General features: G+C 38.6%; 1 protein-coding gene across 10 annotated transcripts in view; it reads right to left on the bottom strand.

Moving 5' to 3' along the window:
* Nucleotides 1-25,974, bottom strand: part of tnika (TRAF2 and NCK interacting kinase a) — a 102,727-nt gene that overhangs the window by 33,397 nt on the left and 43,356 nt on the right. For all 10 annotated transcript variants that reach the window (XM_067453730.1, XM_067453734.1, XM_067453733.1 and 7 more), the window contains exons 3-8: nt 15,835-15,891; nt 13,856-13,981; nt 7,630-7,740; nt 6,730-6,820; nt 5,447-5,577; nt 1,698-1,752 (exon numbers count right to left, since the gene is read on the bottom strand). In XM_067453730.1, coding sequence (XP_067309831.1) covers nt 1,698-1,752; nt 5,447-5,577; nt 6,730-6,820; nt 7,630-7,740; nt 13,856-13,981; nt 15,835-15,891 — 571 coding nt within the window. The remainder of the gene's footprint in view (nt 1-1,697; nt 1,753-5,446; nt 5,578-6,729; nt 6,821-7,629; nt 7,741-13,855; nt 13,982-15,834; nt 15,892-25,974) is intronic.

Genomic DNA, 25,974 nt, shown 5'->3' on the forward strand with positions numbered 1-25,974 from the left:
CACAATCCTTTTCTACCCTGTTCCCTCACGTAATGTCACCTAAGGTGAATTCAGGGTGATTGGGAAACTTTTCCCAAGTCATCTTAATGCCAAAAAGTGTCCCAATCACCTACATTCGCCCTATATCAGGAGAAGTGGATGATCTTGTGTTGTAAATCCAGCAGGCTCTGACTCCCTGTCAGTGTTGAAAAAATGTAATGGCAGCATCCCGCCCACAGCCCGTGATAATTTACTGATCAACTAACACAACCATTTTCGACCCTGTTCCCTCACGTAATGTCACATTACATATTTTAGGTGAATTGGATGATCTTGTGTTGTTAATCCAGCAGCCTCCGACTCCCTGACGGTGTTGAAAAGATGTAATGGTGGCGCCCCGCCCACAGCCCGTGATAACTTACCAATCATCAAACACGTGCACTAGGTGTTTAGCGAATAAGGACACAGCTTGGGCAGCTAACCAATCTGAGCCCATTGTGTATTTTTGAGGGACTGGCTTCACATAATCCAGAAACCATAAGACCATTTTTACAAGAAGGGACAATGTAGTGTCAAGTGTAGAATAAAGGTAAAATATATGAAAAATAATGCTTTTTTTTTATTTTTTTAAGCAAAGCATGAACACGTTACAGTGCATCCCAAAAAAAACAATCAAGCCTTCGAAAGAATGTGTTTTACCATCCCTTTAAAAAAAATACAAATCAACAAAATCTTAAGCAGATATCAACTCTTGAATAGGATTGTGTGTAGTTAGTAGACACAGATGCCAGGTATCCCACTACATGGGCAAGTGCAAGCGACTTCCCAGCACAGAATGGTCACGGGTTGAGGGCACACTGTCTCTCAGCCTGGCAGCAGGGTTGGCAAGCTGATTGCAAACTAGAGGACAGTCGAGCTTAGTGAGTTTGACCAGCAATGTCACTTTTGGACACAGATCTGTTGCTATATACAGAGGGCCAATATGCCAGTGCCAACAAAAATGCATGCACAAACCCATAAACACACACACTTCCATTTGTTGTCAGCAGTCACAATGGTGAGTCATCTCTTCAATGGACTACATAAAAAAGGGCAGATCTGTCCTCAAATGCACTGCCCAGCAGCTTTCTGTCCCCTGGCCAAAGCAGTACCACCCTGCCAGGGCACCTTCCTACAGGATTATTCCCCTCTCCAGCCAGGACAAGATCACTACAGTCTGCCTGCCTGCCCTTTGCCTATCCATCGCTGCTCAGCCATCTGTGAGACAGCTTTCCACTGAGAGCAGCTCACACGGCTGGTCCAGGCTCTGACCGCTGAAGACAGAGGGAAGAACGAGTCTTATATATCTAACAGATGCAAGGAAGACGTCGGTGACATTCACATATGCTTCAGCTAATGCCATAATGCCACACGAATCCACACATGGCCCATTTTTATATGCACTGGCTTGCATCCATCAAATTTTAAATAAAAATAAATAAAAACAAGATGTGTTATTTTTATTTGTTAAGTATTTAATTCAGTGTTGGCATTGCTTCAGGGTTATTTAATAAAACTTTTTTTGATACATTTCTACAAAAACTTAAGGGCGAGGATTCTGCTTCTATGTCCTTTCCAAAATTAAGTAGCCATGTCTTAATGTAACTTTGCAAGGCGTTCACCTATGCTAAGATAATATAAACCTCAATATACACAAAGCAGTGAATCATTTTACTTACGTGGGGCTCCTTCGGCCATTTCAATGGCTGTGATTCCCAATGACCACAGGTCACTCTGAAACAGAGAGAGGAGACATAAAATGAAATATAAGACAGCACACAAAAGCTCAAACTTCATTAAAAAAAGTGCAGAGATCTTGGATAACATACAATTAACCTGGTAAAAAAAAAGTAACTGGCTTTAAATGCATCTGTGTGCCATGTTTTAAATTTGGTCTCAGAGGTCTTGATCTTCTAGACTATAATCTATCAACTGATTTTCATGCAAAAGCTCTTTTTTTATTGTTCAAATTCATATTTTGGGGGGACTTTTAGATTACAAGAGAAAAACACATTGAAAACACAAGACAGTACAAAAGAACAATAAACAAAATTACATCAAACTAGATGACTTGCATTGTCGACATGCTCATCTACAGGATCTCGTGATTAGGGCTGACATTACCACCCCAACCCCACTAAACACCCAGCTGCCTTTTCTATAAATTCCTGTCATTTATTTACATTTAAAATGTAATAAATATCCCAAACCGTGCACACAATCTCAACTGAAGCAATAAACCATGAGAGAGTAAGCGTTACTGTATTACCACCATTAAAGGTGTTGTTCGACAAATCGTCCTTAAAGCAGCACTAGGTAACTTTTGCCCTCTGGGTCCCCCTACAGTTGGGAAAAAATCCTACATCAGGGGATGCGCGCGTGCATTTGTTGACATGACAACCATGATAGCCCTGAACTAGTGATAAGCGGGTCATCTCATAACCCGCGGACCCCACTTAACTCCACATTCCACACTTGCCTTTGAGTGAATACAGAACAAATCGGATCACTAACAACTAGGTGTGTGAGGAGACACATCTCACAAGACAAGACACCAGATCGGGTTCACGAGAACGAGACGCGATTTTTACATATTTTTAAGAAATCCACAATGATGAAATACATGACTTGAAATTAAAAATTGTTTGCAGGTGCATTTCAAATGTTTTAACAAATCATCTTATAATGCATGTCATTTGATTTTTACTTTCTTAATATGAATGATCATATACAGTAAAAGACAACAGTAGGCTACTGTATTCTTTCCTGTATGATTGTCTCTTCAGACCTTAGAACTGCACATACGCTTCTTTTGACCTCCTAACTGAACTCCTTCCTACTAATTGATCATAGATATAAGGTGCAAACAATACCCATAATCAAAGTTCTCAGTATTCAAAGTGCAAATAGAGATTTTTTCTTAAAGCACAGATAGAGATAAGAGATGGTTACAACTAGCTGTAATATTTGGAAACATTTTAATGCCTCAGGGAGCCCCTTTCAAACAGCAGCAACTTGCGTTTGAATGCGCGTTCCCCTGTACTTTCACTTTCGCGATCGCGCATATACTCTGTAAGTAGGGAGCGGTGGTGCTGAGCATGCAGTTTATAAGACTGGCGCTTCTGTTGCGCAACAAATCCTCCACCATGGTCATGTCCACTAACATGTAACACACACACACACTCATAACACACACTGAATTCGAACCCGCAACACAGCTCTTCTTCTCGTCGCGTGATCACTGCTGCATAAGCCTCGAACAACTCATTCTAGATGAGCTGATGGAATTGAAGCGAGTTCAAGCGACTATTATAATTATTCACCTGAATGAAATTGTTTTTATTTTTATAAAAAGAAAAACTAGAGTAAAGCCGTGATATAAAGTTCACCCTCACACTTCTTCATGACCAGGTCATGAGAATATGACGAAATCGCGTTAGAATTTAGTCTTGCGAGATCTCGTGGCACAAGATTTCGTCACACCCCTACTAACAACTATTAAAAGGATAGTTCACCCAAAAAACGAAAATGTCATGTTTATCTGCTTACCCCCAGGGCATCAGATGTAGGTGTGTTTGTTTCTTCAGTAGAGCACAAATTAAGATTTTTAACAGATTTTAAGATTTTTCGCTCGTATAATGCATGTCAATGGGGTGTATTTCTATGAGAGCCAAAATCACATAGACATAGGAATCCATATTAAACCCTGCGGCTTGTGATGATACAGTGATGTCTTAAATACTGTTCGGTTTCTTGCAGAAAACTATCGTTTTGTATTTTATGTTTACAGCAGACGAATCTCATCTAATATTCCCAACGCCATTACTTCCACCGGAGGTGGTCAAAACCACCCCTTTCGGTGCGATCATATTAATATTATATATATATCTATGATCGTACCATTGTTTTAACCTTCTCTGGCAGAAGAAATGACATTGGGAATACTGGATGAGACTCGTCTGCTATGAGGTAAAAAAATAACAAATACTGTTCAGTTGCTCACACAAACTGATCGTTTCGTGTCTTAATACATCAATGTGTCGCCACGAGCTGCAGGGTTTAATGTGGATTCATATGTCTGTGTTTTTTACTCTCATAGAAATACACCCCATTGACATACATCATAAAAACAACAAAAACTTTGACTTTATTCAGCATTGTCTTCTCTTCCGCATTTGAAAACTGCTGAAATCACGTGACATTGGCGATCCGAATCATGAATCAATAAGCTGATTCATGACCGTTTGAATCTTTATTTGAGGTTTGAAAACAACCGCGGAAGAGAAGACAATGCTGAATAAAGTCGTAGTTTTCGTTATTTTTGGACCAAAATGTATTTTCAATGCTTCAAGAGATTCTAACTAACCAACTGATGTGACATATGGACTACTCTGATGATGTTTTATTCCCTTACTGGATATGGACAGTATAGTGTGCCTACACTTAGATAAGCTGTCTGACTAAATATAAAATATCTTAAACTGTGTTCTGAAGATGAACGGAGGTCTTACGGGTGAGGAACGACATTAGAGTGAGTCATTAATGACATCAATTTCATTTTTGGGTGAACTAACCTTTTAAGTAGTAACAATTTGGACCTTTTCTATCTTTAGCACTTTTCTAACCCTGTTACTAATATTTGTCTACAATGACATGCATATGAAAATGAAAGACATTTAATCTAAAATAAAATAGAATAAAAAGCTCATCTAATTATTAAAATGTAAATTTTTCTGAAGTCCTTTCACAGAGGATTTCAAACAGAAGAAAACCTAACCCAACATAGCACACATTTTTATCAGTGGTGCTGAGCATCAAGACTCTGACATGTCGGCAATTTGATACGACAATATAAATGCAATAGAGCAGTGAGTAAAACCACTGCACACAGATGGCATTTCACAGTGCAATAAAAAAAATTTTTTTACTTTACATTTGTCTGAGCTTTGAGCTAAACCAGGGATGAATTTTTAAACATGCATTGAAAAGGACTAAAGCCTAATGCTAGAAGGAAACAGGCCAATATTTCTCTGGACAGGGAAGGGGAGGAACATTTTCTTATCCTGTTACTGTGACATTATCAACCCTGCCAGCCGTGGCATGGATCAGTGTATTAGCCCTAGTGATTCGTGGATAATGGTGACTAAATTGTTTCCAAGGCGAGTTTATTTGATTTTGATTGCATATGCTCACATGTGTATTGAGTAAATTGAGGACCCGTGATCAATAATCTCCTACCGGCTAAATCACTGCGGACTGTTTTGCTGTTATAGAGGAGCATCTCCATCAGCAGCAGTAGCATGGCCATGTCCAAAACGGATTTGTGTGTGTGAATGTGTTCTCATTATGCGAGACTGGACTATCACTTCAAAACCAAGTAGTATGTCACATGATACAGATTATCCACGTCTGAGAGAGGAAAGCTCACCTTATAGTCATATGTGGCATCAGGATTCTCATCACAAGCAATGACCTCTGGTGCCATCCAATAAGGGGTACCGATGAAAGTGTTCCTGCGGCTCACGGTGCGGTCCAGCTGTGCACTCACACCGAAGTCCACTGGGGTTCAAATAAAACAGACACAGGGAAACCAGTCTGATCAGTGTTCTAACCAGGTGTTAAAAACCAGGATATTTTGTCAGTCACTGCAGGCTTCTATTTTGTGCAGTCACATTATCTGTTGTTTGGCCAGTATTCACATGTGAAATCCAGTGATTTCAAAGGGAATCCACAAAATCAGGAATAAACAAAAGTTTAGCAGGTTGTCAACAAAAAAAAGTGTTGACCAACAGAAATCGGTCTTCATGCATCTCAACACTAGCCTGACGTGGTCATACTCAATTCTAGTAAGAATATGAGTCTGAAACTGCTCCATTGTGCTGTAATTATGGGGCGTGTTTAAACCGAACCAGCGACACAACGTTAGTTGTCAGATGTCAACAGAACTCAAATCCACTGTGTTGCTAAATGTGCGGTTTTCCCATGGGTTGTTTTCCATGTCCGTGGGTTGACGTGACCTCAATTATGTGATATATAGAGCCAGGAATGCGAATTTTAGCAGGCAACCGTGCCAAAATAACTAATTTTACCCCCCCAAACGGCATTTTGTCCCGCCACAGAACTGTGTGCTACAGCTGCTGCAGCTCTGAGTAGTGTCAAACAGGCTGTCAAGATAGAGAACTTCCTGTAAAGTACTGAATTACCTAAGAAGCTAGTTTACCAAGATATGCTAAATTGAACCAACAGATGCAGGGGCATGTGAATGCCAGCGCTTTCAGGTAATTGGCCTCTCTTCACATTGCAAATGAAGATAATAAGCGAGAAAAAGTTTAAGATGGTAATGAGAAAAAACAAATGTACTCAGGGCAGAGAGAGACAGAAAAACAAAATGCCTCACAAGCCAAACTTTTAGAATTCAGCCTTGAGCATGTTTGGGAAATCTGCTAGAGTAGCGCTGTCAACTGAAGAATGATCAATTCTTTACCCCACACTGGCTAAATTGATTTACCTCTGATCCACCCTACTTTGTCTCAGTCAATGATAATTTCCTCAATGAGTTTAAAGGGGGCGCCGCTAAAGGACAACAGCGCATTAGCATTGCCGGGCCATGCTTCTCTCGCATTCCTTTGCTTTGAAACCTCCTCTGAGCAGTCACATGCAGGACTGTAAATGCTATGCAAAGTTATCTGAGCCTCAGGGTTGCACTCTTACCTAGTTTGACCTCTGCGTTCTCCGTTAGCAGCACGTTCTGTCCTTTGATGTCTCTGTGGATGACTTTGTGATGGTGGAGATGAGTGAGCCCCTGGCAGAGAGACAAACGTGAAATAGGAGAGATGGCGGAATAGTAGAATGGCAGAATTATTCATTCATAAATTAGGTTGTGAATGAGTACCATTAATTCATAACTAGAAATAGGTTTTTACATTTAAAACCTAACGAGCATTTGGTGTGTGAGAAATGTTTTTTTTCTCTTGACCGTTCATGTTCTTTTGCCTTTCTTTAAAATAAATATCACTTGGTTTGATATTGTGTCTAATGCAATAACATTCATACATTAAGAATGCCTTACAATAAAATTTGACAGAACATTTTTACTATTGTTTAAAAATCCTCAAGTAGCTTCAGAACAGCATCATGGTTTTTTTCTTCTTATATGTAACATAAAAAGATTCATGCTTTATGTCTTATACCATATACAATGCCTTTCAAAAGACCCCAAGCTTTTGAATGGTTGTGTATTTGATTAGAGAGCTGAAACACAGCACACATGAACACAGCAGATGAAATGGTTACTTTTTTGGTGAGTAACCATTATTTTATTTAATATTTTTCAGGATATATGTTTGGATTATTCCTCTACTTTGTTTGGCAAGATAACTCTCCATTAACCCTTTTTGGGGCTGTTTTTTGAGGCAATCTTTGGTCATTAGCTGGTTTATGTGGGCCAGGTGGAATATCATACAGCTGACCTGGTAAACTACATTAGCCAAGTTGGTTTGTACTGGTAAACCACCTAAATCAGCAAACATGTTCCAGTTGCTGGTTTGATTGCCTTAAGCTGATTTTTCCAGCAGGGAAGACTGAATAAAGCACAGTGACTTGAGGCCTTACCCTGAGGATCTCTCTGCTAATGTAGGCGGTCCAGTCTTCCCTCAGCGAGTTGCCCTTGGTGTTCTTGATCAGATCGGTCACTGAGCCCGCACCACAGAACTCCATCACCAGCTGTAGAAGAGACAACAAGTCACTTCCTGCAAATCAAAACCTTTTTGTGTTTAATTTTTCACTCAGTCCCTTAAAGAGCATTAAATTGAAATGAGAGATTTTTGGCTTTTAGTCCATTTCTGATAGCTTTGAGGTGAGGTATACTCAGCAAAAAATAAATATCTTCTCACTTTAAACTGCTTTTTTCCCCAGCATATTCCTTATTGTGTATACATATTTGTATGAACACAAACAGATTGAACAACTGAGACATTAAATGAACAGATTTCATAGACATCTGACGAACAGAAGCGGAATGTATCTCTGAACAGAGCAGAGGGTCCGCATCAAAAGAACGATCTACTCAGTAGCCATGTGTTAATTACCCCTAGGTTCATTTTTCACTGGAGTTCTCCTTTAATGGATGAGACCATTTTTGCTGTAAGAAGTTACTCCACTCGAGTTCTCAAGTTCTCGATCACATCAGAGAGGACATTTAGTTACACGTGGTTTGGTACTGCCAGGTCCATCAGATGTCCTTCCCTGTACCCCTGTCTTAGATGTCTTACATTATGGACATTGCAGCGTATCGCTCCGTTAACATCTGCAGTCATCATGCCTCCTGTGGAGGACTGTGGCCTGTTAACACAAGTCATCGTTCTCCTGGCGTTTTTCAGAGTGAGTAGAAAGGTCTCTAACGTACTAAATGACTTGAACCATTTTTTGAGAAGCCTTTTAAGGACTGTTCCACAGGTGCACACGCAAAAATGGTTTATGTTTCATTCAACAAGCATGAAAAACATTGTTTAAACACTTTCCAGTAAAGATCTATAAAGCGTATTAGGATTTTATCCTGAAAAGAGTTTATTTGCTAGTGTACTTCTACGTTTACTTTTAGCACAAACAAACAATTAATATGTACAGTGTCTTTCTCTTCTAGTAAACTGAGAAAAAATATTGGTCCCACATCCAGAACTACTAATTCTGACCAATCAAACGCTCTTTAGAATGACAACATCACTCGCCCTAATATTACTCTTCAACTTGAATATGTTCCGTTTTAATATGAAATATATATTTTAAAAAAAAGAAAAAAAGAAAAAGTGTTTAAATGACTTAAAGGGGTCCTGAAACAATTTCAATGTCTCTTAGCCTGATATCTCTGTGCAGTTGCTCCATTTAATCTTATATTGCCCGTCTGCCATTTGCTTATCAAAAATATATTAGAACAACCCCCCTAAACTGCAAACCATCACAAACAAAACCCAAACAAACCGCACAATAGGGATCGCCTGCTTTAATCAGCCCGTTACTTTTTCATTACACCCCATCGAACAATGGTGGATTTTGAGATATATAATATATATTTATTTAGAGAGGTAAGTCCCTCAGATCATTAAAATAACATGATAAATATTTCAGCATTCAACACAAACACCCAAGTAGGGACATTCAAATGGAGGGCATAAATCTTTGAGCACTGCTCAACCGCAGGCTGAGAGAGCGTGAGTTAGCTGTCCATTAATATGCATGTGGATGCTGGGATAAATGTAGCAGACAGGAGGAAAGGCCTGTCACCATCGTCATGCGCTGAATATCTGATCCCCTACTCTCCTAAGGGCCCGTGTCTCTCAGACCCAGGATGTGCAGAGTTTTACCGGCTGCATCACTCAGGTTTTATTGGACCTAATTTAGCTGCAAGAACTAAACTTGCTGGAGAGCACAGGAGATCACCCGGGACTTTCACTTTAATATCTGATGTGAATCACACTTAAATCTAGAAGTGCATGGCTTATCTGACTGCACAAACAACAACAACAAACAAAAAACAGCGGGTAGTAGATACACACATAAGTGACGTGTGCTAAAATTTAAATGATTTTATTTATATTTGGAAGTAAGAATCGACTTATAAAAGCAAGATTAGTAACGCTTCTGCTTGGAAATTGTACGAAAGATGAAAATGACTGTTGAAATGGGGACATAATTAAAAATTGAGTTTACAGTATAGCTTGAGGCTCCTTAGAAAGTCTGGTGATTCTGTTTTAAAACAGAATGATGATGAGAACAAACAGAACACCAAAATAATACTTCAAACTTTAACCCAAGTGACTTGTCACATCCAATTTGTGTTTCTGAAACATTCTTGGAAATGAAATTGAAGTAAAAGTTCATCTCTTCTTTTCAGCCGTTATAATTATTTGTACCAAGGGGCCGGGTAATTCCTCAGATGCAAAAGTTGATATTGCTGTAATACAAATAAGCCCATATTACAGGAGGCGCACGTTAGTTAATCACTGGCCATTAATCTTTGCCTGTTTGTTTTCCCAGGTGGAGGCAGTGAATTCTTACAGAGAAAAACAGGATTTGTTCTCGTGAAAAGGGCAACTGACAAACAACAACAATCCACTGTTCACAAAGTAGAGGAATCTGTGATTTTTTTTGGTTGCTTTTTTCAAAAAACATTGTGAACCACACATATTTAAACACATAACTAAATGGAATTTAGAAGCCATAACAAAAGCTATATTTAGTTTCATGCAAGTAAAAATGAAGAATACAACACATTAAATAGGTTGGACCATTGCGGACCTGGGTGTTAATTGTTTAAACATAAAAAAATGATCTTCCCGGGACCAAAAAAACTATTCAATCTATCATGAAACTAGCTACGCTACAAGCAAATTATTTTAAAAAAGTATTTAAAATACAGTTAAGCAATTGGTACAACTATTAACTAATCAAGCAATGGTACAAGTCTACAAAATCACTAGTTACTGCAACAGCAGCAATATTTCAAAAGTAATTTCCTCTATAATACTAGTATGCTGGCTTTCTGTTTGTTACTCATCCACAGCTGGTGTATTACATTCATTTGGTGTTATGGAAATTGCTGCAAAATGAAGCTAGACAGCTTAGCTGGATCCTCAGACCCTCCGATTTAGCCTTATTCTGCTGTAATTTGAAGTGACTTGTGCTTCTAGCTCCTCCAAATCGCACTTCAGCGGAGAGTGTCCTGTCTAGTCACGAGCCCTTGAGCACAGCCCTCAGGTTCAAATCCTCCATGTTAGAGATGTGTGCTCAATCACACAATGGCCACTCAAGCTGGCTGCCTCTGGAAACAGCCTCCAGTTAAATAAGGAAACACTTTACATTATTCAGTTCTCTGAAACTAAACATTTGCTTCCAAGGCCATGCAATATGCATTTAAGATTGTAAAGTTCAACCAAGGATAAATCCATTGCGTATGAACAGTTGAATAGATAAGCTCAGTAATCTTGAGTTCTAAACAAATCATAATCCACTTACGACATACAAAACCACATCAACACAAATAAAGGAAACATCATGTGCTGCTTGACCTCTTTAACACTTTATGAATCATAAGAAACTTGCTATTTTTCTGTCTGGGAAGCCAGAAATGAGGTAGAATGAGATCATTGAGCACTGCTGATGAGGCTGTGTTTTCGTGATGGTACTTCTCTATTTTAAGACACAGACTCATTTTCACAGACTATCACACTGAGTTGTGGCCTGTGATTCAGCAACAATGCCTGTCCTACTAGACAGAGAAGTGTACATACAGTAGGACTGTGTGATGTGTAGGCATTTTCACAGCGACATGGTTCTAGATACAATAAAAACATAACTATCTTAACCAACATAGGCGGTGCTTGTGCATTAAGATATGAAGAGAAATGAAACACCTGTTGTTAAAAATGGTTTTTCATTTGTTCATACCATAGACCGTAAAAGGTTCACTCACACACACACACACACACACACACACACAGTCCGTCCAGCACTAACCAGCAAAATTCAGCCTAAAGCCATGTGGAAATTACATGCTTGTGTAAGCTGGTCTTTTACAAAAGGGCAGGCTTTCATTGCCTTTATGTCCTCTTCCTCACTCTGAATAGAATGTGCAATGTGCTGCAAACTAATCTTTGTGCACTTGGACAAAACTGAAGGAGTAATTTATAGGCATCAAACTTGATTCATAGTTCACAGCACTAACTGCTGTTACCAAGTCAGTGCGAGCAATCGTAAAATAGAAAGTGATTTTGCAAGAGCAGCGCTGAAGCTCAGAGTGACAGAGTGTATGGACTCCCTTGGAAACATGCATGCCAACTATCTGATGAGCAGGACCAAAACTGAATGCGGGTTTCAGACACTTGGTCATGCCAAGAGCTTCTTTCAAAATCGGATTTTGATTGGCAGGTCAGAGGGAATACTGAAGAGGGCTGTGGCCCTCAAGTCTTACGGCAGTGGGAATGTCACCCTTCATCTGAAAGGTCTGCCCATTCAAGAGCTGCCACTCGACGCTGAGATGCGTCACAAATGCTCTTCATTTCCTGCGATGTCTATCTTTATCGGTGGAGCGTTTCACCTGCGCACCCCTGTGTGTCCCTGCAGCCGCAGATAAACAACACAAATTACCCTGCCACTATCAGACCCACCTTGTCTTTCAGCTGAGGAACAGGAGGGAAGTGGTCGGAGAGGGAAAATAAGTTGGTAGGGAGGAAAAATATGGACAGGAAAAGTAGAGTGGGAGATAAGTCTAGACAGCAGACAGAGAACGTATTAAATAAATACGTTAAGAGTCTATGATTGGGTAATTATTATGTTGATGTAGTGTGTAGCTTTTCATTTCTTAAAGGGATAGTTCACTTTAAAATGAAAATTCTGTCATCCTTTACTCACCCTCAAGTTGTTTCAAACCTGTATGAATTTCTTTCTTCAGCTGAACACAAGGGAAGATATTTTGAAGAAAGTCAGTATCCAAACAGTTAACTGGAGCCATTGACTGCCATAGTAGGGGGGAAAAAATACTATGGCAGTCAATGGCTCCAGTTAACTGTTTGGATACTGACTTTCTTCAAAATATCTTCCCTTGTGTTCAGCTGAAGAAAGAAATTCATACAGGTTTGAAACAACTTGAGGGTGAGTAAAGGATGACAGAATTTTCATTTTAAAGTGAACTATCCCTTTAAAACAGCCATGTAGAAAGTCACTTCATGGACATATTCCAGGATGACAATGTCAAGATGCATCAGGCTCAAACTGTGAAAGAATGGTTGGAATGGAGCATGTAGAATCATTTTCACACATGAATTGTCCTTTATTGAAAGTCTTTGGGATGTGCTGGAGTAGACTTTACAGACTTGACCAAAAATTGATGCACCTTTTGATGGAAATAAAAACACAACCTTTAATTGAATTATTTAACTGTAGTTCTTGACCAATTTCAATTGAAGGCCCTTCAGCCTAGAGAAAAATCCAATCCAATCCAAATATTATATTATATTATATTATATTATATTATATTATATTATATTATATTATATTATATTATATTATATTATATTATATTATATATATGTATATATATTTTTTAAGTTAAAAAGTTGTAATAAATAAAACTAAATATAAGAATAAATAAATTAATTAAAACATTTATTATATATATATATATATATATATATATATTTTTTTTTTTTTTTTTTTTTTTTAAGTTAAAAAGTTGTAATAAATAAAACTAAATGTAAGAATAAATTATTTAATTAAAACATTTAAAATATTATATATATGTATATGTATATGTATATGTATATATGTATATGCATATGTATGTATGTATGTATGTATATGTATATGTACATATATATACATATACACACATATATATATATATATATATATATATATATATATATATATATATATATATATATATATATATATATATATATATATATATATATATATATATATATATATATATATATATATATATATATATTTTTTTTAGTAAGTCATCAACTTGCATTGGTCAACCATTACTATCAAGTGGCCTCAACTATAATGCAAATTAAGAGACATTCAGTTATTAAAAAACCTTTACAAAGTCCTTAATTATTCGCAGCACAGAGCACCATTAACTCTCCGTGACAACAGGTCTGTAGGCGAGACAACGGTGCTTTGATTCCCGTTCATCAATGTTCATTCGAGGCCCATTTATCACACACTTCCCCATGGGCCCATAAAAGACCACATATACACAGGGCAGTGTGTGTGAAGCACAGATGGACACACTCTCTCCATTTCCACTGGCACAGTGGGGCACGGTACTCACCCACAGCTGGTCGTCCACGCCGGGAGGGTTCTTTTTAATGAAGGCACCATAGTAGGTGGCGATGTTCCTGTGGTGAGAGTATTTCTTCAGCATGTTGATCTCAGCTTTGATCTCCTCCTCCTCGTCCTGTCAAGACACATGCAGCAGGGAATCATGGGAAAGCTCACATTCTCCACTCGCTAAAGTAAAGCTTGAGGCCTGTGGGATCACGCTAGTGACCTATAATAAGGTCTGATGGCCCACTTACAGATGCAGGTGCTTTTACGTGAAGCAGAGAGGAAGGAAGGAGGGGAGAGAGAGCACAGGATTAGCTCTTGGCCCCAAGAATTACATCTTGACTGGAGTGTCCCTCTGGGAGCCACTCGGGACCCCAACTCAATGATCTCCTTCTAAGAACATGCTGGAGGCTACTGATGAACAGCAATTTGAGCTAATGACAACTCTCTTCATCTACCCTCACATTCACTACAGGTCAAACAGTAATTTGCAGGAACAACCCATCCTGATGATGACAGGTTTCCCACTCGTCCAATGAATTTCCAGGACTTTTCTAGGCATTTGTGAGGATTTAAAAAATAATTTTATAGGAGATTTTATTTGGCCCAACAAAAATTTGATTTCAAACCAAAGAATTATTAGGGATGCATGATATCTATACCATATTTATTTCCTGATATTGGAGAATTAGTTTACTGTTATTGTCGATAATAGATAATATTTAATTGTTCATGTTTATTTCCTCTATTTTTGCATTTAATGTACATGTACCATCATGTAATGCTCTCATCCAGGGATAGTTCACAAATGTGTCATCAGTTACTCACCCTCAAGATGTTCCAAACCTGTATGACTGACTTTCTTCTGCTGAACACAAAATATGATTGATTATGATTAACAGTTGATGGACCTCATTGACTTCCATTTTAGAAGGAAAAAAAAAACACTGTGGAAGTAAATGGGGACAACCAAACTGTTATAAAAAATATCTTCCTTTGTGTTCTGAAGAAGAAATTCATACTGGTTTGGAACAACTTGAGGGTTAGTAAATATATATATATATATATTATAAATATATGCAGACAAAAAATAGAATTATCATATAACAAGAAAAATATTAATATTTTAAAGAACTAGTAATGACTGGCTTTTAAAAGCCTAAAAATCTATGTTTATATTCTTTGCTAATTCCAGTGAATCCGGTGAATTATAAAACGCGTCTCAAAACGTATTGTCCTGCCGACCCAGGGAGCATTTTTGAGCATCACAGGCCTTTCACAAACTCTCTTATAATACTCAAAATGATGTCTACGAAGGCAGCAGAATAGGTTTTGTACCAACCACAGTACATCGTAATGTACATAGTGAAGACTGTTCATCCTACCAAACAAGGATCCACATAACCTGCTAATCAAGTGTTATTCACCCTGAAATAAAAGGTGGCAATCCCCAGGCCATTACAAATATAATCAACGTTGGCCAGTTAAATCAGAACAGCTTGTGAATTGTATTTGCTACGGTATATCAAACTCTACAACAGCTTATTAAATGCTAATTTGACTTTAGATTAAAAATAAAAAAGAGAAATGGGAAAAATCTGCCATTAAAAAGAGCAGACGTGACTGAAATACTGCGACTGATTAAAAATATTATTCCCAATTCATATGCTTGCACTCAATGAAATGCAGTACTGCCATTTCAAGAAACTCCACCAGCCTCATCTTTTCTAATCTATTATAAAGGAAATCTGCTAAAAGGTTATTAGGAAGATGTCTACTTTATCATCCAGAGAACTAATGAGGAGAAAACTAAACAGAGAAGATATGAATATAATAATTAAAAAAGACAAACTAAGCCTAAAATAAACCTGCAGATCTGAGCTGAGGACTCAAGAGGTTGAGACATCTCATCTGTGAAAGACCTCAACAGCTTCAGAGTATAAGAAGAAGTCAAGACGGAAAGTAGAGTGAACATAAACTCACCCCTGTGACATCCATGCACTTGATAGCAGCCAGTTGACCCGTTTTGACATGTCGGCCCTGAAGAGAAACAAAGAGGTTGCGCTTAGCAAAAGCATCAAAACTTGGAATATTATTATGACGACTTCATGCCTGTGAAACAAACAAACAATCAACACTTAAATAATGAATGAATAGATTTATAAAATCAAATATTTATAGCATCAAATAAACTCTTGACATAAGAAACGAGCAATGATTTCAATCCAAGAACACAAATGATGTCCTTAGAGAAGAGAGTTATGCTGGAATACAGGCAAAAGTCAAAAAAAGTTGTTTTTGTGAACAACATCTTTAATGATTATGTAAGATAGTTCTAAGAAAAGCTGACCTCAATTCCAAAATTGTGTTAATCCAAACAAACACACCCGGAGAAAACGTTTCACAAAGAAACTATTGTTCTATAATTGGCAATTAATTACTGCTGCTTTGTTGACATTAACAATGTAGGTTACACCAAAACATCAGTTGAAAACTCTCAACTGTCAAAGTAATATAACTCTCTTAAGCAAGTTAGTTTTAAATCACTTGATCTGAAAATAATTCAGTTTTTAAAAAAATAGCTGGACAGTCATGCACACCTCATACCATCATTATGCAATTTCTGTCTATTAAAAGGCACTGATAAATGCTTTTGTTTTGACCTTAAGGACTTTAAGGTATGTTTAGTCTGTAAGAATGAAAGCACTGACTAGATATTTTTATATGATTACATGATAACATTAACACCAAGTACAATAGTTCAAAAGGACCAGGAAGGACCTTTTTAAAACTTTCCTTAGGATTTGCGTCAGAAGTGGCGTACGGGTGAAACATATGACGTGAAATATTAGGATTTATAAAACTACAGTTTTACCTTACTAAATCACAATCAACTCTAAATGTAACGCAGCTTTTGCGGCCTTATGTCATGCCCATGGTTTCCCATAAATTTACATTTATGCATTTAGCAGACGCTTTTATCCAAAGCGACTTACAACTCAGGAGAACAGGAAGCGATCCGTCAAGAAGAGGCAAAGAAACGCATAAAATACCCTAAATACCAAGATTTGTTAACTGCTCAGAGTAGCAAAAACCAGAAAAAGGGAAGAAGAAAATAGAAATAGAGGATAAATAGTCTGTGAAATGCCCACAAGTTAATATTTATCGATTGCGAAATCATGGAAAACATGGGAAAAAAAAAAAAAAACGTAACTTCACTCAATGTGAAGTTGAAGTTATCGTTGTCGAGGTGGAAGAGAGGAGAAAAATGTTTGTTGTTTTGGAGGGCAAAGTGTGGGCATTACTAATGCCAAAAAATCATGCCGTAAATGCTAAGCCTCACAACCTCAGACCGCGGCCCAAAAAAAAAGAAAGAAATGGTCGGACATCAAAGTTGAGGCAAAAAAGCATCTAGCGCTCCATCGCCAGTGTGTCTGCCACGGGCGGGGGAAAGGGGACACTGGAGCTGACCGCTCTTGATGACAATTTCTAATTTTCTTTCTGAACATACGCCATACGTTATTTTATCAAAAATAAAACAAACTAAAGGCATTTGCATGAATACCATGATTCAGTAGCTGATGAAGAATTTTTTACTATGAAAACTTTCCCCAGTGGACAATTAATGCCAATGCTAATATTATTGCAGAACATAGTTCACTTTTCTTTTTGCAAATATGTGTTCATTTGCATTTCTGTTGTAATTTGTTTGTTTTACACTGCAGATCGATCAAACGGGTGTTTGTATGCTGTTAATTGTACAACTTTGTGAAGTCTTTGTTATTTATGAGAGGCAGTATTGCCATTTCTTTTACACAATGGTCTACAGTTTCACACCCTTTCATGCGTTTCTTCCATCTGCCGATGGTGTCCACATCTCTCATTTCACCAGTTTGCGTGCATACGCCTGGGTCAGAGCTTTGACAATTGCCAAAATGTTTGCAACACCAGTGTGTGTCGTTCACATGGTCGTCCTTAATGTCTATATTAGTTACGGGCCTGCTTCCTGCTAAAAACAAAATGTCTGGCCTCATGTTGCCTTATGTCCTTACCCCACCTTCCTTCAGACACCAGACAAATGGATAAAGGGAGAGAGACAGTAAAGCACTAGGGGAAGTAAACAGAGGTACCAAACATGAAGATATATTGACAGTTAAATGTCAGTAGGAAAGGAAATCAGAATAGCCTCTGTAGAAATACTTAGCCTGAAATGCAGGATTCGATGCAACAAGACGAATGTCCTTGACTATTTGTTATAACTCCAAAAGAGAGATTGTCAGGCAAATGACAAGACCACCTTAGGGGACCCATTAATGGACAAAAATTCAACTCATGCACATCTCCCTTACCATAGCATAATAACTGTTGCTTTACACACACACACACACACACACACACACACACACACACACACACACACACACACACACACACACACACACACACACACACACACACACACACACACACACACACACACACACACACACACTTTTCAAGGCTTCAGTGAATAGATTCAGCTGTCATTCAAAAGAAAAATCCAATCCTCTTTTCTTCCAAATTGAACATGGGGAGTTATTTTACCATCAGCGGGTGTTCAGCCATTGATTTCAATCTAAAACCTCAAGAACACGCCATCTACAACTAAACAAAGATACTACAGACTCTTGACCTTGACAGAACTGGTTTCATCCCACTAATACGTAATATTCTCACCTCATAGACTCTGCACTGCATTGCATTATATGCAAGCTTCATGAAGTGAGTGCTTTCATAAAATCGCAATTCCATTCAGCCATTGGTCTTTGTGACCTAGATCTGCAGTAACAGCCCTCATGAATGAGGATTACTGGATTTAAAAACGTATATCTTATAAACGCTGTATACTCGAGTACATTTGTTGCGCTCTGACTCCTAATGGCGTCGCTCAACACTAGGTTACAAATAAGAATAATAATAGAATCGCTCGCTCTCTGCCAGAGTAAACAGAGCGGGAATAAAAGGGGAGATGATGATGAATAGCACTCGTTCCGTGACGCTCCATAACACATTGGTCTGCTTCCTCCGATCCCACTCATGAAATGAAAAGCCACAAACTTCAAAAGCCAAGAGAAAAAACATGGAATATAGGAACGTGGTGATTATTTAGATCTCTGAAACACGGTATCAACGGACCATGGCATTACGGCCACTGAATCATGGCGCCACCAAAGTCATTTTAAAAAGGCTCTGATGTCCTGACATCAGCACAAAAATAAAATGTTTCATCATCTGCATCAGTGTGAATATTACTGGAGAAAGGCAGAGCTTTAACATTACCTTCATACACTTACCGAGTACACAAATAGCTTCCTTAACAACGTTTGTGGGTGTTTTTCCAGGCTCTAGTTGATGCATGACTTATATTTTCCCCTCTGTCCTCCTGTACTTGTTTTGAATGCTCCTTGTTAGCTAGGTATCATTATTAGCATAAATGATGTTGGGTCTAAATTGTATAAATGAGTGTGATAGCCGTGGAAAATACTGGTTGAAATGTATTACAACAAATGTCATGTTTTGGACATTATTTTGCAGTGAAAGTGTTTATGAACTCTTTTTATTTTTGCTAATATCTTTGTAAAGATAACATATTAAGATTATAAAATAAATACTTATCTATATTTATATAAAAATATGAACTATATAAATATACATTTGTAAATTAAAAAGACATGCAATAAAAGAAGATTTAAATAAATAGGAAAAATCTATTTAACCACAAAAAAAGCACTGGGCTAGTGAAAATTATATATTATAAAACTATTCATTCAAAATAATAAAATGTAAAACTTTGAAATTGTAAATTAAAAAAAAAAAGCTAAAAATGCTGAAAAATACATACATCGAGATAATACAGACAAAGTCACTAATTAAACATTCAATCTCCCAGTATTCACTAATTAGCAACAGAGACCAGATACTGAATATGCCGTTATGAGGCTGCCATAACATGTCAGATTTCCAGTTCGTTTCTGCAGTTTTGCTGACAGCCAATTGTAATTTGCCTACAGCGCACGCGAAGGCATCTGGAGATGAATGTTGTTGTTCGACGGAGTCTCACCGTCTTATTCGGCAGCAATACATGTTTGAGTTAGCGAGAGGACTACAGACAAAGGGCTCCAGGGGTGAGATGACAGGGATCGCCCGTAGTGTCAGGGAAACAACTGGGTTTAATGAGATAGCCCAACTGTTTGAGATGCAGGAGAGAAGCGTGCGTCTCTCTTAACTCCATTCCCACTGAAACCAATTCGCTAGTGGCTTCTCCGCATGGCTGCAGAGGCGTAGTGCAAGGTGAGCGTTCCTGATAAGACTAAATTGACTCTTTGAGCGCTCTTTCGACTGGCCTTGAATTGCCGCCACCGCCAAATAGCATCAGTGCAAACTTTTGACCTCTCAGGCAAGCACAGACTAAAATACATTTTACAGATACAAAGAACAGAATCACAATTGGAAAATAGAGCTGCGTGCCCATATTTCGCTAAAACTGAGCATTTAAACACCAAGCTTATTCAGTGTTTGCAGCAGCGCTGAGCTGGGGGGAAAGCACGCGCACCAGCCTGCTCCAATCTGTCACATCACAACAGCTGATAAGCAAAACACTCCACAAGGTACTAGAATGCCACGTAAGGGACAAAGAAAGCCAGCCAAAACATTCTGAGCAACACACCGGCGAGAGGAATGTTACACCACATTCAAAGACTTTTGGTTTACCATACACTGAGGAGACAAAGCTGAGTGGGATATTCTTATTCATTCTCTATATGGGAGTTGAGCGGCAAGGGATTTGAGGGATCGATGGTGGAGAAGAGCAAGCAGTAAGCGAGTCAAAAAGTTGAGAAGTGATCAACGTCATGCAAATGAGAGGTGAAAACACCAGAGTTTCTGTGGTTTCTGTGCACACTGTCACATATTACTACTAGATTTAAATTCAGACTTAAAATTCCGTTTGGACACTTTGAAAGTGGAGACTAGCTGGGTAAACAAAAATGTCATAAATTGGCATTTTATATAGGGCATTATTTAGGGAAGAAAAAAAACTGTTCATATATAGGCAAATGCTTAAGAGTCTCTGATTGGATCATTATTACAGTGATGTTATGTTATGTTATTATGTTTTGTGCTGGAGGAGACTTTACACAGTGCTTGACTTATTAATACAAGATCTTGACCAAAAATTGATACACCTCTTGACCTAACACCTCTTAATTCTACGTGGCATTGATTCAACAAGGTGCTGAAAGCATTCTTTAGAAATGTTGGCCCATATTGATAGGATAGCATCTTGCAGTTGATGGAGATTTGTGGGATGCACATCCAGGGTACGAAGCTCCCGTTCCACCACATCCCAAAGATGCTCCATTAGGTTGAGATCTGGTGACTGTGGGGCCATTTTAGTAGAGTCAACTCATTGTTATGTTCAAGAAACCAATTTGAAATGACTCAAGCTTTGTGACATGGTGCATTATCCTGCTGAAAGTAGCCATCAGAGGATGAGTACATAGTGGTCATAAAGGGATGGACATGGTCAGAAACAATGCTCAGGTAGGCTGGGGCATTTAAACGGTGCCCAATTGGCCCAATTGAAAATCCCAGTAACTGAGCAGATTGTGAAATACTCAGACCGGCCCGTCTGGCACCAACAACCATACCACGCTAAAAATAGCTTAAATCCCCTTTCTTTCCCATTCTGACATTTAGTTTGGAGTTCAGGAGATTGTCTTGACCAGGACCACACCCCTAAATGCATTGAAGCAACTGTCATGTGATTGGTTGATTAGATAATTGCATTAAAGCTGCACTGTGTGATATTTTTCCCCATGTAGCGGTGAAAAGGTATATGACCATCCAGGGAATAATAGTTTCTGTTCCTCTCAATTCTGATTTCGTTTAACTCCTACGGTGGCCGATTTAGTCCAAGATTAACATGGCAATCCCCCTCTTCACATTCGACAAGGTGCCATCGAGTGTTAAAACACGAAAGGCGAAACTTGAATTTATGGGTATGTCCCTCTTTGGCTAATGTACTTTCAAGATGGAGGGACAACATGGCGACAGGCATTTGAACCCTCACCTGTATGTATTTTCAATGGCATATAAACTTACGAGGATACTTTATACCTTGAAAGAAGTAAATATACATTAATGAGCACATATATTTTTAAAAGAATTAAATGTGTTTTTAGCTAAAAAAAAAAAAAAAACTAAAAAGTTACACAGTGTTAGCCTGACAAGCCAGACCCACATCAAGATGTTTGGTTTGGAAACTCACTATTGACAGGGCTCAATCCGAGGGGCGGGATAAACGGTTGTCTTTCAAACTTCCTCTGCACGCGATAGGATAGCGCTACACCAACCAGAGCAACGAAGGGGAAGCAGAGCTTGTTGACAGATTAAACATTCACCGTATCCGGTCAGCAAAACTCCGAACACATCTTCCCTTTTTAGGAAGGACTTGTGCCGTTCTTTGCTCTTTTCTCAGAGAAAAGCTTAACTCCAAGTCTTCCAGAGTCGCGGTCAAAGCTGATTCGAAAGACCGCCGTTCGCCAGTTTCTGTGTTTACTAGAAGCACGCAAACGCAACTCGGCCGTCGTCATTATGGCCCCGCCCACCGACTCTATACACGATGTGATTGGCCCGACAAGAGTTTGGCGTTTACAGCTCAGAAGGGTATTGAGAGTTGCTAGATGACACTCGCGGGCAGATTAGATTTGCTGCCGCTAGGGTGCGTCTAGATTTCTAGGCCAGCACAGTGTAGCTTTAATGAGAAATTGAACAGGTGAAAAATCCTGAAAATCCTTTAGGAGATTGAGATTATTTATATATATATATATATATATATATATATATATATATAATATATATATATATATATATATATATATATATATATATATATATATATATATATATATATATATATATATATATATATATATATATATATATATATATATATATATATATATATATATATATATATATCTAGAAATCAGAGGCAAAAACACAGATTAGCACAGAAAATCAAAACAAACACTTCAATAAACACTAAGGCAGTAAACACTTTAGCAGCAGCTGCTGAACATAATTTAATATGGTGAGTCAGTATTTAAAAAAAAAAAAAGACTTTAGCATAAAAAACACTAATTTCTAGTTTAAGTATTGCTCTAGAATCATTAAAGTTAAACAAGCTGAAAAGTCCATTGACGTTCATTGGACAAGTTTTAATGAACACTGGGAATACAATCATTTTTTTTTCTGTCACACTCAAACAGCCCCTCCTGGGATTCGAGCATCAGCCACGAGTGCCAAGAAATAAAGCCATGGCAAATAATTGAACACAATGTTTTTTCTCTCAGTGTGCAATCAGCTTATAATCAGTGGGTCTGTCTCTCTTCTGCATACCAATTCAATTACAAAGCCCATTGAGGGCCATTAAAATGCAAGCAGCTCCCCATACAGTAGCCTAGCAACAATTACAGTAAGCAGTGCAGTCCACCGGAGGATAAGAACTGCTGATTGCTCCTCTTTCGCTCATCTAGGCTGATAAACAGAGCTCATGGAACGCTGCCCTGCTGGCCAGCTGGCACAGTTTGCTCTGAGCTAAATTAAGTTCAGACAGTTTGCGGTGTGTAGACACTTTGATAGACTTGCAGATGGTTAGTTTAAATGTTGTAATCCAAGTCAGCGCTGAAAAAAACTGAGAAGAATGATAATGTTTATCATTCAGCCAAATGGTTACTTCACAAGCTTTTCCTATACAAGATTAAATAAAGTTTACCCAGCAGATCTACATTTGGAGAAGTGGCCATTTTGCTTTAGCATATTTCTGTTAAATCTACTGGACAACTAAAGGAGTGTGTTTGAGCTGATGCGTTCATATCCATATCTCTCCACTTAGATCAGCGCAGGACAAATGTATTTATCAAATTAAGTTCTGCTCTAATCCGTGTTTGACTCCTGAGCTGCAAACAATCTAAAGCACTCAGAAGACAAAGAGAGGACGGCAAATAAAGTGTAGGCTTTTGTATGAACGAGCTCATACTGGACAGCTTATTAATCCCCCTCAACTCCCAAATGAAAAAATGTTTTTGAAATTTTAAATTCAGCCTGGAAAATTCATTCAAAGCTCAAGTTCATGTCTCATGGGAATATTGTATTAGGCAAGCAATGACAAGAAGGAAATGTTGCAAGGAAAATAAAAACGCTCAAAATTCCCAAACACACTGATCAATGAAGTGGGGTAATTCACAATTAATAACACACAGTATAAAGAAACATTTCAGAGCTTTTAAAGTATTATGAGATTCATCCATCCCGTGACCTACATGAAGCAGAAATGTGGGTAATGTGTGTCGCTGCACGTGTGTGAATACACTGTTGGCTGCTAATATGGGCTACTTCGTTTCCCAGGAGAGCACAAAAAGCAGAGCCACAGCGAGGGAGCGACAGAGGAGAGATGGTGAAATGAAATGAAACGCCAGAGAAAAGAGCAGCAGGGTAGATGGAAATGATTGGCCTGCAGGCCACACTACCATCTCGGTGAGGAGTGACAGTGTTACAAGGTCACAATCAGCCCGTCTATGTACATCTTCAAACACAAATCAGTACAGCAATGCAGCTAGACCCTGCGCTGCCAGCACACATCAGCGCATGGACAAATGAAGCTCAGGGATGCGACTGGCCAGGACGATATGTAGGATTACAAGATGTTGTTTAGAACCAGTGGCTGTGTCCGAATTTTCATTTTTCATAGCATCCGAGTACGCAGGGAGCGAAAGTGGAGATGACGACACAGGAGGAGTCATGAAACAATGCGTAGGTTATTTCATCCTAACCCTGCTATTACGGTCTAAGAATTGTGAAGTGTTTCTATAGAGAGAGCTGGTCAGTGGGCTGATGATGTCATAATGGGGCTCTGACCCCCCTGAATTTAGGTGGGATCATAGACTGTAAAAAAATATGGACGTAGTGTCCGTGACGTCACCCATAGGATTCCGATAAGCCGTTCTGAAGCTTAAAGTAAAGACGAGCTGGGCGTTGCCATCTTGTGAGCGAGTCATCGCGTGTCACTCCCGGATAGCAGAAAATGGGCACAAAGGCGGGATGTGCGCGGAGCTGAGGTGACGCAATGACTATAGACGGCAGATAAATGGCTATCTACTCGTAACCACGCCCTTAATTATGCAGAACTTTATGCAGAGCTTTATATAATGTAAACGAATGAGTTTACATTATATAAAAAATTCACCCCGCTCACAGTTGTCATGAAGATCAAAATTAGCCTTATAGGCAAAAAACAACATTTTGTACCAGGCTGTAAACATGTTTTTTTCTGCTGTAAAGTTGAGAATTTTAACAGGGGGCTCAATGAGATTCTTCTCCCTTCTGCAGCCTGCCTCTAGCGGCCAGTTAAGGAATTGCAGTTTACATTACTTCCGAATTGGCTTCAAGAGAGATTGCAGGAGGTTGCCGCTTGGGTGGGATGCAATCAAGGCGATACCGAGAAGACAGTCACTGACAAACAAACAGGTCTGGACTGAATCAAATCACAATCCAAAATCGCAAAAATATTTTATCATGATATTGTATCAACTTTTGTTTGTTTATCTATATTTATATATTAATTTAATGAATTGACTTACTCTGTCTCTGTGTGTGTGTATGTGTGTGTGTGTGTGTGTGTGTGTGTGTGTGTGTGTGTGTGTGTGTGTGTGTGTGTGTGTGTGTGTGTGAAATATGAGGACACAAATGTGTATAATTACATGGGTATGACATCGGTATTAAAAGGAGAGAGTGAAATATGAGGACATTGGCCATTGTCCCACTTTTCAAAATGTTTTTTAGAAAGTAAAAATGCAGAATGATTCCTGTGATGAGTAGGTTTAGGGGCAGTCTAAGGGGATAGAAAATACGGGTTCTACAGTATAAAAATAACATTGTGCCTATGGAGTGTCCCCACATTTCACAAAAACGGACGTGTGTGTGTGTGTGTGTGTGTGTGTGTGTGTGTGTGTGTGTGTGTGTGTGTGTGTGTGTGTGTGCGTGTGTATGTGGCATGTGTGTACATATTTTTTTCCTCTTTAC

The sequence above is a fragment of the Pseudorasbora parva genome, chromosome 9 (assembly GCF_024679245.1).
Source record: "Pseudorasbora parva isolate DD20220531a chromosome 9, ASM2467924v1, whole genome shotgun sequence".
Classification (NCBI taxonomy): Eukaryota; Metazoa; Chordata; class Actinopteri; order Cypriniformes; family Gobionidae; genus Pseudorasbora; species Pseudorasbora parva.